The following is a 12,963-nucleotide window of genomic DNA, read 5'->3' on the forward strand; positions in this document are numbered from 1 at the left end:
AGAGCCAAAATTCAGAGCCTTACCAAGGACATATTGCTGTTCCTTCAAAGGTACTGGACAACATCGGAGCAAGTTGAGAAGCATTCGGCTAAGAAACAGGGACACTGTGTTATTTATGGAAGGGCCAAGAATATTAACACAACAATAAAGTGTGATTCTTGTAATAGTTTTGTTTGCAGGAGGTATAAAAGTTAGTTACACCTGTGAAAAGTGCCAAGTTACACCTGCAGACTCAGATGACTAGTGATTTGAATCTTGACATCTCTTATTACTAAGTAATGAACATGGCCTGTCTGTAAGCTGTTATAATATGGTTTCTGCAGGCATTCACTATCATTATATTAATTTTCAACACTGACAGGAAATATAGATTTTTTAGAACTATGTCATTTATGTGTTTAGATGTATATCAACTTTTGTAAATAAAGTATAATTAACAGGCATGTTAAATAATGAAACAATTTTATCCCACTCTAAGTGAGCAACAGTGCCCATAATAAATTATTTGTATTAACTGCACAATAAAATTTGTTATATCAATATTTTTAATATAATTTTGAGTGATGCTATATCTACTCTTAAAAACAATAAACTAATGATATCAATATAATGGAAGGAAACATTCCACGTGGGAAAAATTATATATAAAAACAAAGATGAGGTGACTTACCGAACAAAAGCGCTGGCAGGTCGATAGACACACAAACAAACACAAACACACACACAAAATTCAAGCTTTCACAACAAACTGTTGCCTCATCAGGAAAGAGGGAAGGAGAGGGGAAGACGAAAGGAAGTGGGTTTTAAGGGAGAGGGTAAGGAGTCATTCCAATCCCGGGAGCGGAAAGACTTACCTTAGGGGGAAAAAAGGACAGGTATACACTCGCACACACGCACATATCCATCCACACATACAGACACAAGCAGACATATTTAAATATGTTGGCATCAGTTCGTCCATTATATTGTCTGTAATTATCCTGCATATATCTCTTATGATTTTGTGAACCATATTTTGCCCTTGTGATAACTAAATGAAATTATATTTAGTGCATCTTCAGTCACCAAACAACTGAAAAGAAGGAAGATAGACTGCAGGGATGTAACAAATGAAGATTTCGCAGGTGATCTTAGCAGTAAATGAAGCAGGTGAAAAGAAATACAAACGTCTCAAAAATGAGATTGACAGGAAGTGCAAAATGCCTAAGCAGGGATGGCTGGAGGACAAATGTAAGGATGTAGAAACATGTATCTCTAGGGGTAAGATAGATACTGCCTACAGGAAAATTATGAGACCTTTGGAGGAAAGAGAACCACCTGCATGAATATCAGCAGCTCAGATGAAAAACCAGTCCTAAGCAAAGAAGGGAAAGCAGAAAGGTGGAAGGAGTATATAGAGGGTCTCTACAAGGGCGATGTACTTAAGGACAATATTATGGAAATGGAAGAGGACGTAGATGAAGATGAAATGGGAGATATGATACTTTGTGACAAGTTTGAAAGGGCACTGAAAGACCTGAGTCGAAACAAGGCCCCAACAGTAGACAACATTCCATTAGAACTAGTAATAACCTTGAGAGAACCAGCCATGACAGAACTCTTCCATTTGGCGAGCAAGATGTATGAGACAGGCAAAATACCCTCAGACTTCAAGATGAATAAAATAATTCCAATCCCTAAGAAAGCAGGTGCCGACAGGTGTGAAAATTACCAAACTACCAGTTTACTAAGTCATAGTTGTAAAGTACTAACCAGAATTCTTTACAGACGAATGGAAAAACTGGTAGAAGCCGACCTCGGGGAAGATCAGTTTGGATTCCATAGAAATGTTGGAACATGCACGGGGATACTGACCCTATGACTTATCTTAGAAGTTAGATTAAAGAAAGGCAAACCTAAGGTTGGAAAGGGAGTGAGAGAGTGAGACAGGGTTGTAGTCTATCCCCGGTGTTATTCAATCTGTATATTGAGCAAGGAGTAAAGAAAACAGAAGAAAAATTCCATGTAGGAATTAAAATCCATGGAGAAGAAATAAAAACTTTGAGGTTTGCTGACAACATTGTAATTCTGTCAGAGAAAGCAAAGGACCAAGAAGAGCAGCTGAATGGAATGGGCGGTGTCTTGAATGGAATGGAGGAATGAACATCAACAAAAGCAAAACAAGGATAATAGAATGTAGTCAAGCTAAATTAGATGATGCTGGGGCAATTAATTAGGAAATGAGACTCTTAAAGTAGTAAATGTGTTTTGCTATTTGGGGAGCAAAATAACTGATGACTGTTGAAGCAGGGAGGATATAAAATGTGTATTGGCTGCGGCAAAGCAAGCGTTTCTGAAGAAGTGAAGTTTGCTAACATTGAGTATAGATTTAAGAGTCAGGAAGTCTTTTCTGAAAGTATTTGTATGGAGTGTAGTCATGTAGAAGTGAAACATGGGCGATAACCAATGTAGACAAGAAGAGAATAGAAGCTTTCAAAATGTGATGCTACGGAGGAATGCTGAAGATTAGATGGGTAGATCATTAGACTGATCAAGAGGTACTGAATAGAGCTGGGGAGAAGAGGAATTTATGGCACAACTTGATTATAAGAAGGGATCAGTTGGTAGGACATGTTCTGAGGCATCAAAGGATCACCAATTTAGTTTTGGAGGGAAGTGTAAAGGGTAAAAACCATAGAGGGAGACCAAGAAAGATGTGGGTTGCAGTAGTTATTCAGAGGTGAAGAGACTTGCACAGAATAGAGCAGCACGAAGAGCTGCATCAAACCAGTCTCTGGATTGGAGACAACAACAACAACAGCAGCAGCAGCAGCAGCAGCAACAACAACTGCTGAAGCACTCACAACAAAGTGCCAGAGTTCGAAATGCTCTTGAAAAGCAGTGAAGCTCCCATAAAACTAGGTATAGAAAGCTGGTTGAAACCTGAAATTGATAGAGTGGGACTTCTGGGGAAAATTTAAGTGTCTGTCAAAAGGGTAGGTTAATGGGTGTATTTGTTGCAGTAGGCAAAAGACTCAAGTCCACCAAGATAGAAATTGAAACTCCATGTGAGATTATTTGGGCAAGACTCAGTGCTGGGTTGGGCATAGAATGGTAACTTGATCCTTGTATTGCCCACCAGACTCATTTCCTGATGTAACCAAAAATTGTAAGTAAGTTCCCCTGTTATTCTGTAATCATATGTAGAGACTTTAATCATCCCAACAATCAATTGTAAAAATTACGGTCTTGTTAATGGTGAGCGCGATAGGACATCCTTGAAGCATTACTAATTGTCTTCTGTGAAAACTAATTAGAACAGATAGTTTGAACTCCACTAAACTAAAACAAGCAGAAAGGTATATATGTTCAGTAAATTAGATAAAAAATCGATAATGTTATATCTTAGTGAAAGAAATTCTGGTTGTATGAAAAGGCTGTTGGTGGTTCCAAAGGTAGTGTCCATTCCCTAACGATTGACACAGGAACTTAAATTGAGGGTAGCAAAGCAGAAGCTGAAATGCTTAACTGTTTTTGCAAATGTTCCTTTACAAAGGGAAACCCAACTGTCCCAATTTAATCCTCATACCACTGGAAAGATGAGTGAAATAGGTATTGGTGTCTGTGGTGTTGAGAAATGGCGGAAATCGTTAAAATGGAACAAAGCTCCAGGGCCCAATGGAATCCCTATATTGAATTTGCCGCTGAGTTAGCCCCTCTTCCATCTATGATCTATTGGAGATCACTTGAACAAAAACCCATGTCCAGTAGCCGGAAGAATGCACGAGTCACACCTATCTACAAGAAGGATGGTAGAAGTTACCCACAAAACTGTGTCTTCCAATACTCCTGACATAGATTTGTTGTAGAATCTGGGAACATATTCAGAGCTCAAACACAATGAGATATCTTGAACAGACTGACCTCCTCCATGCAGATCAACATAGATTACGAAAACATCAATCATCGGAAACCCAACTTGCACTTTTCTCACATGACTTACTGAAAGCTTTGGGTGAAGATAGTCAGTTAGACGCAGCATTTCGTGATTTCCAAAAACCATTTAACTCAATACCACACATACTCTTATTGTCAAAAGCTCTATCGTACGGGGTATCAAGTGAAATTTGTGACAGATTGAGGACTTTTTGGTAGGGAGGACAGAACATGTTATCTTGAATGGAGAGTGATCATCAAATGTAGAAGTAACTTTGGGTATATCCCAGGAAAGTGTTTTGGGATCCTTGCTGTTCATATTGTACACTACTGGCCATGAAAATTGCTACACCAAGAAGAAATGCAGATGATAAACGGGTATTCATTGGACAAATATATTATACTACAACTGACGTGATTACATTTTCATGCAATTTGGGTGCACAGATCCTGAGAAATCGTTACCCAGAACAGCCACCTCTGGCCGTAATAACTGCCTTAATACGCCTGGGCATTGAGTCAAACAGAGCTTGGATGGTGTGTACAGGTACAACTGCCCATGCAGCTTCAACACGAGACCACAGTTCATCAAGAGTAGTGACTGGCGCATTATGACAAGCCAGTTGCTCGGCCACCGTTGACCAGACTTTTCAATTGGTTAGAGATCTGGAGAATATGCTGGCCAGGGCAGCAGTCGAACATTTTCTGTATCCAGAAAGGCCCATACAGGACCTGCAACATGCGGTTGTGCATTATCCTGCTGAAATGTAGGGTTTTGCAGGGATCGAATGAAGGGTAAGCCACGGGTCGTAGCACATCTGAAATGTAACGTTCAAAGTGCCATCAATGCAAACAAGAGGTGACAGAGACGTGTAACCAGTGGCACCCCATACCATCACACCGGGTGATATGCCAGTATGGCGATGATGAATACACGCTTCCAATGTGCGTTCACCGTGATGTCGCCAAACATGGATGCTACCATCATGATGCTGTAAACATGGATGCTACCATCATGATGCTGTAAACAGAACCTGGATCCATCGTGCACCCAAGTTCGTCACTGAGTACACCATCGCAGGTTCTCCTGTCGGTGATGCAGCATCAAGGCTAACTGCAGCCATGGTCTCCGAGCTGATAGTTCATGCTGCTGCAAACATCGAACTGTTCGTGCAGATGGTTGTTGTCTTGCAAATGTCCCCACCTGTTGATTCAGGGATCGAGACATGGCTGCACGATCTGTTACAGCCATGCGGGTAAGATGCCTGTCATCTCGACTGCTAGCAATACGAGGCCATTGGGGTCCAGCATGGTGTTCCGTATTACCCTTCTGAACCCACCGATTGCATATTCTTCTAACAGTCATTTGATCTCGACCAACGCGAGCAGCAATGTAGCGATACGATAAACCGCAATTGCGATAGGCTACAATCCGACCTTTATCAAAGTAGGAAACGTGATGGTATACATTTCTCCTCCTTACACGAGGCATCACAACAATGTTTCACCAGGCAATGGCAGTCAACTGCTGTTTGTGTGTGAGAAATCGGTTGGAAACTTTCCTCATGTCAGCATGTTGTAGGTGTCGCCACCGGCGCCAACCTTGTGTGAATGCTCTGGAAAGGTAATCATTTGCATATCACAGCATCTTCTTCCTGTCTGTTAAATTTCGCGTCTGTAGCACGTCATCTTCGTGGTGTAGCAATTTTAATGGCCAGTAGTGTATATTAATGACCACAGACTTTTTGCAGATGATGGTGTTACCTGTAATCAAGTACTGTTTGTAAGAAGCTGTATAAATATTCAGTCAGCTCGTGATAATATTTCCAAGTGGTGCAAAGGTCGGCAACTTGCTTTAAATGTGTAGAAATGTAAAATTGTGCACTTCACAGAGTGAAAAAACATAGTGCTATCACTATAATATCAGTGAGTCACAGTTTGAATCGACTAACTCATTCAAATACCTGAGTGTAACACTGTATAAGGATATGAAATGGAGTGATGACATAGTCTCACTTGTAAGTAATTCTGATGTTAGATTTTGGTGTATTGGTAGAATATTGGGAAAGTGCAGTCAATCTACAGTCTGTTGGTATATGGAAGCACATAGTTATACAATTATATGAGGGACATTTCATAAATAAATAAATAATGCACAGCAATGAAAATTATGTGAGATGTTGAGGAGGAAGAAAGTCCCCCCCCCCCTCCCTCCCCCGAGAGGTAGAAATGAATCCTGCAGGGGACCCATGCAGGGGTCGTACATCAAGATCGAAAATATGACAGCACAATGCATTAAGTGAAGTTTGTGTTGAGTTTACAGTGGATCGTAGTACAGTTTCGTGTTGGGTTAATTGTTTTTGCAAGGGTCGTATAAGCATAGATGATAATCCAAGAACTGGAAGGCCAACGTCAACAAATGATCAAAGTGTGGAACTTGGGGTAGATGCTCTTGAAAAAGATTGTGGTGCGGCTTGTGAGGAACTCTCTGAAACCATGGAAATTCTCCCAACATCAGTATTTGGTATTCTTAGAAATGTGGAAGAGAAAAATTTCTGTGAGGTGGATCTCACACTGTTTGACCGATGAAGAGAAGTGGAAACAGCTGGACATTGCAACCTTGCTCAAATAATGATTCGACTGTGAAGGTCAGGCATTCTTGTGTTGAATTGTCGTTATTGATGACCAGACTTTGAACTGGAATTGAAATCACAGTCCAATGAGTGTGGAGAGCTTCAGATTCTCTACATCCAAAATAATTTCAACATGCTCAGTCAAAGCTCATGCAAATGATGATTTTTGTTTATGATCACCAAGGAATCAGCACGACAGACAATTGTCATGTGGAACCTGTGTCACAACAGTGTATTATCATAACTTCATGCAAAACCTGTGCAGAAAAATGTACAGAACCCAACCTCATTTGCTCAAGGTTGGGACACTCATTCTCCACAACTGTGCTCGCCCGCGTATTGACAGTATTGTAGCCCAAAAACTGCGTGAGTACAGGTGGGAAATGGTGCCACATCCTCCAAACAGCCCAGACATGAGTCCACCAGACTTGACTTGTTCCTGAACTTGAGAAAACCTATGCTTGGATGTCTGGAAGAGCTTTCTACCACTGTTACCTGAGCCATTTGACAGATCAACAGATGAACAGAGGTGGTTTCCTTAATGGAATAATAGAACTTCCAAGACATTGTGATTCAGTCATAGAGAAGCAGAGAGACTATATTAAAGGACTGCAAAGGGATGTCATTTTCTGTCTTGATAATATACACCATCTCCATTTCCGATTAGTTTATCCTTTTGATATTTGCTTGGATCTACTCAAAAAATTTCACTGCTGTCAATTTCAGGTCTTAGCCATCTTTCTGAATCTAATATTATGTGAAACAACAATGAAAATTACGGGATGGAATAGTAGATAAAATAAAGGAAATAGAGCCACGCATCTGCATCTGACTGATGTGTGGCACATAGAAACATGCAACAGAAAATTATCTGTGCTAGCTTCGAGCTCTTGCTGTTCCTGTAGTAATGTACACACAGTCTCACACACAACCACACAGCACACAGACACCAAAGGCACTCACCCGTGGCCACAGCAGGACTCCACTGCTATTAAGGACTACTCAAGACTCTTGGAACCTTTTCTGAATGGTTTGGCTATTGATCCCTATGGTTTTAGTAGTCTCATGTACAGGGAATAATTGTTTGGACTTTACAATTTGTATCTTACACTGATACTTGAGGGTCACTTACAGCTACCAGTATCTGCAGTGGATGGAGATAAACATATAATCAGCTACCTGGACAGTAGCATATGACGTGGAGAGCATCCCTGAGTTTTAAGGGAATCCTACATTTCTGTGGTGCAAGTCTACGAAGCTGCAGCCTAGTGAACTTCAGAGTCTCTTGTTTATGCCTTCCAGTTGGCTCAGGACAAAGCAGTCCATGATTAGTGCTGGGGACAGTGCTGCAGATTGTGTGCTTCTCTGAAATATTACCAGTGATGGTGATCTTCTCAATCTTCTTTGTCAGTCGCTGGAATGATCCAAGTATAACCTTCGCGTGCTGACAATGGGCATAATTTGTTCCGTTGTGCTATGTGCATACTGTCCTTTCAATGCCTGTCTGAACATTCTTTTCTATATGTTTATAGGCCTCCAGGCATACACACTTAGTGCACAAGGTGGCGCTTTTTGTCTTTAAGGAGGACATGTTTGAACTGCTGATGGTTAACAGCCACCTATCCTTTTGCTCCTGCTCCACACTGACACTGGGCATGGTAGGCTTTTCAACAGATGTGTCCCCCATTGACTGGGTTTCAGTAGGAGACAGAACCTCAAATATGTTGATTAAAGGGATGGGTGTAGCATCCTGAGTTCTCCCTGATCCTTTCCTCACTTACAATGCCCCCTAGACCTACCACTGAGATGCCACTTACAGTCAACTCACCAAGTGGTGATAGGTTCTTTATTTTTTGGAGAGGAGACAGTATCCATGTGAGAGGTTATTACCTGAGGTATCTTCAGTATCTCTGTTAGTAACCCATCCAGCAAAATGCAGCAGCTTCCAATTGCTTGACAGCAGTCAGGGTGGTTGCAGCTGCTTATGAACAGTAGCTAACTCATTTCATGTCAGAGAACACATGTGTTTGTGGCTGGTACAATGATTTTCTGATTAGTTAACAAATAACTTTAAGCTTGCTGATTCTGTTTTAATTTGTGGATCTGTTATGCTACAATGATTGCAAGCTTCCTTTTAAGAACTGAAACTACTAATACATAAAAAAAAGAGATTTTTGTTTTATAACAAGAGAGAAAGCTGGCATAAGCTTTACTTTTTCTCTGACGCTACTTACCAGGTTAGGTGGCACATTGATAAAACACTTGACTCTTATTTGGGAGGTTATTGGTCCAGCCATCCTGATTTTCATTTCCCACAATTTTCGTAAATTGTGTTAGGTGATCAGTGAAATGGTCACTTTGAAAGTAAATGGTCAGTTTTCTTCCGTACCCTTCCTCAGTCTAAGCCTTGCTTAGTCTTTGATGATCTTGTTGTTGATGGGACCTTATACACTAATCATCTTTCTTTGTTGTGAAGCTATGTGAAATTTTCTGTCTCGAACTTTGTTTTTTTCAAAGTTATGCTCAGTAATAAAGTTGATGATAATGAAGATAAATGACAAATTCAGGCCATTATTTGCTCAGCTGTTTAAAGGGAGAACTAAGTGGAATGTGTTATGGCAGTTACATTATGCAAAGAACTCGGTGTAATGTTACAGTTGTTAACTTTGTAAAACCTATGTTTACTTTGTCATCATGAACTTTCGATCACTTGCTTGCAACATACTATGGGAAAAAATGTGTAAATATTGCACTGATTACGTCGGGACATACATTGCAACTAGGTGCAAATTTCCAAGACAGATTTTGTTGCTAAAATTGGTAGAACATGAAATGTGGCTCAGAACCGTCAATATGCTATGAAATACATTATGCATAATATTCGTAGTTTCTGAAAATTCTAAAAATATACTTTAATCATGTAAATATCAGCTGCAGTTGGAGGGAATGGTGGTCTGAATGAGGCTAATACTGCTAAAACTTGTGGAAAGCACAAGTATAATTTATATAACTGATAATATACTGCAAAATATGTTTTTTCACAGCACATGTTAATTACTGGAAATACACAGTACCCTACATGCACTCAAGTTGTGATACAGTCAGTGGCAGATAATGGGGAAAAAACATTGTTAGTGTAAAAAAACCAAGCTCCCTGGATTGCAAGAAGGCACCCCCCCCCCCCCCCCAAATAAAACATTAGAAAGTTGACATATTAAGAAGTCATTCTCGTTCACACAACTTTATTCCTCTTTTGTGTCTATATCAATCTGAAGTGAAATAATTTTAGGGAAGTATGAGGTTTATTAATGGGACCATGATGAGTGTCATAAGTTTTACTATCATACAAGCACTGGTGGATGTAGTGTGCAACAGCAGACACACAGTGCATGTGTTGTACATTGTACTGGAAGTAGGCCTCAGCAGTGAACAGCAGGGCGATTCAAAGGACTGGGACATGCACATATTCCACATGAACTAGGAAATAGTGTAGTCTTTAATAGTAGGAAAGTTCTTGTAGAATAGGTTTTATCCGGTATTGCACTGTCTTCCCTGGTATTCCTAATTCTCAGAAATTCAAATCTCATTGTTCGTCAACAGTCAGTTTTGCCATTCTCGTCCTGTATAGTAACTCCCTTGGTCCATGGTCCTGAAGGGGTTTTCCTTTATCCTTAAGCCTTACCAGTCCCTCTTTCCTCCAACCTTTTCCTCTATGCTTCTAGAACAGGAGCCTTTATTTCTGAAAGCTAACAATTTTATTGCTATATATTTACATCTGCTGCCATTTCTTGAGCAGATTTCCTCAGTGCATGTTATACACATTTCTATTTCAGTGATTGCTTTCATAGGCTGACTTGTTTACTGACATTCAAAGGTGACTTTTTACTCATTGGAGTCATTACAGTTGATTGGATGTGATATTATGTTCAGTGTATTAGTTGAGCTTATAATGTGAGACACTGAGGAGGGCTTCAGAAAGCATATGCTTTTAATAGTTGATATGTAATAAACTATTTTGTAAGTTTTATTACAATGTCATTTATCTACATAAGTGTATAAAATTTAAGGGCAAAAATAACTTTTCATGATATGTCATTACCAAATAACATAGCATGATTGACCATACACAGAAAGAACTTTTTACACCATAGTACACAAGGTAACTGAAAGAAATACACAATGAGGTGAACAGAAATGACAGTTGTATTCAAAAACAATAACTACACTGAAATAACCACAATTTATAATGCTTCCTTGGACATTACAGAGTGTGTGGTCACCACAGACAGCAATGCATGCTCTGCAACATTCTTGCATGCTGGCCTCAAGTTTGGTAGTGAATTTTTTTGACAGGGTGTTCCATTCTCCACCAGTGTGGTTGACAGTTTCTGGATGGTCATTGGTACATGTGGACATGCTGCAATACATCTCTCCAAGGCATCTCACATGTTCTTGATGGGATTTAAGTCCCGAGAAAAGGCAGGCCAGTCCATTTACCGAATATCCTCTTATTCAGAGAGTTCCTCCACCTCCACAGTTCAATGCTGTGGCACATTGTCATCCATAAAAATTATATCAGAGCTGAATGCACTCAATGACACTCATGGGGAAGAAGTGCAGTTTCACAATAATGTTGGTTGACATTTCTGGACGTACCCTCATTCATATGGCAAGGGGGGGGGGGGGGGGGGCGGCGACACAATTAATGCACCCACAAACATTGTTGAACATCATCGTTTTTGTGGTCCAGTTGTAATGGTGTGGAAAGGTACTTTGTTGTATGGGTGTACTGTCGTCCAAATCTTTGAAAACGGTTCAATCATTGGTCAGCATTATTGTGATACGGCACTCCTTCTCTCTGTGCCTCTTTTCAGGTATACATCTGGCAGCGACTCCATTTTTATGGACGACAATGCACAACCATATTGAACTGCACAAATGGAGGAGCTCTGGGAATGAGAGGATAGTCAGGAGACTGGCCCATTTAAATCCCACTGAGCATTTGTGGGGTATGTTGGGGAGACGTATTGCAGCTTATCCAAATGCACTAACAACCATCCAGCAATTATCAACCACACTGGTGGAGTAGAATGGAACATCTTACCCCAAGAAGCATGTTGCAGAGTTTCATTGCCATCCATGGTGATCGCACACTTTATCAAGAAACATGTCCCACCATTTAGAATATCCAGGGGACCATTGTAAATTGCAATGACTTCAGTGTCATTATTGTCTTTGAATGAAAGTGTCATTTTGTTCATATCATTGCACATTTCTTTCAGTTACCTTTTGAACCCTGCTGTAGTAGCTCTTTCTATATATGGTCTAAGTTTCATCGAGCTATGGTTCTTGACAGTAATACATCATGTGAAGTAGCTGATACAACACAGAATGTATCAAATGATTTACTAACTAAAGTTGCTTTGTATCATATAACTTACAAAAAGACATCTTAACAGCAGTGTTTTGTTGCAGGTCCTTATGGTGGGACTGGCCCAACAGGAACAGATATTCTGGACCTCAGTATGCCAGACAAGAATTCAGCTACAGAGGTCTGTTATGTTTGTGGTGATGAGTACAAACGTGGTTCGCTCAGTCATATATCAGCCAAACCTTTGCCATCGGCAACACCACCTACAAGTGAAGCAAGTGGCAATTCTCCTTTGCCTTCTCAGTCACCACAGCCATTCTTCCCCAGTCTCATGTTACACCCAAGGCCTGCGCGCTCTCGCCCCATGGATTCTGCAGGTCGTGTGCAGGTAATGTCTGAACTGGTCCAGAACTTGTCTAGTTAAGTTTACTACAGTACATATGGTATACATAGTGAGTAGTGGAGTTGTTAGATGTCTAGACAGTAACAGTACATTATTGGAAATTACTAATAAAAGCTTCAAAGAAATCATACTTAAAGAATGATTCGTCACTTGAAGTATTTCGCATGTTTGACTTCAAGATTATGTAAATGGTAAACATATTACTGATACAATGGAAGGAAACATTCCACGTGGGAAAAATTATATATAAAAACAAAGATGAGGTGACTTACCGAACAAAAGCGCTGGCAGGTCGATAGACACACAAACAAACACAAACACACACACAAAATTCAAGCTTTCGCAACAAACTGTTGCCTCATCAGGAAAGAGGGAAGGAGAGGGGAAGACGAAAGGAAGTGGGTTTTAAGGGAGAGGGTAAGGAGTCATTCCAATCCCGGGAGCGGAAAGACTTACCTTAGGGGGAAAAAAGGACAGGTATACACTCGCACACACGCACATATCCATCCACACATACAGACATACAGACATCTGTATGTGTGGATGGATATGTGCGTGTGTGCGAGTGTATACCTGTCCTTTTTTCCCCCTAAGGTAAGTCTTTCCGCTCCCGGGATTGGAATGACTCCTTACCCTCTCCC

At 40.4% G+C, this 12,963-nt stretch overlaps 1 protein-coding gene across 1 annotated transcript in view; it reads left to right on the top strand.

Annotated features, from left to right (window-relative positions):
* Positions 1 to 12,963, top strand: part of LOC124619946 — a 185,866-nt gene that overhangs the window by 34,793 nt on the left and 138,110 nt on the right. The window contains exon 3 of the mRNA XM_047146608.1: positions 12,024 to 12,307. Coding sequence (XP_047002564.1) covers positions 12,024 to 12,307 — 284 coding nt within the window. The remainder of the gene's footprint in view (positions 1 to 12,023; positions 12,308 to 12,963) is intronic.

The sequence above is a fragment of the Schistocerca americana genome, chromosome 6 (genome assembly GCF_021461395.2).
Source record: "Schistocerca americana isolate TAMUIC-IGC-003095 chromosome 6, iqSchAmer2.1, whole genome shotgun sequence".
Classification (NCBI taxonomy): Eukaryota; Metazoa; Arthropoda; class Insecta; order Orthoptera; family Acrididae; genus Schistocerca; species Schistocerca americana.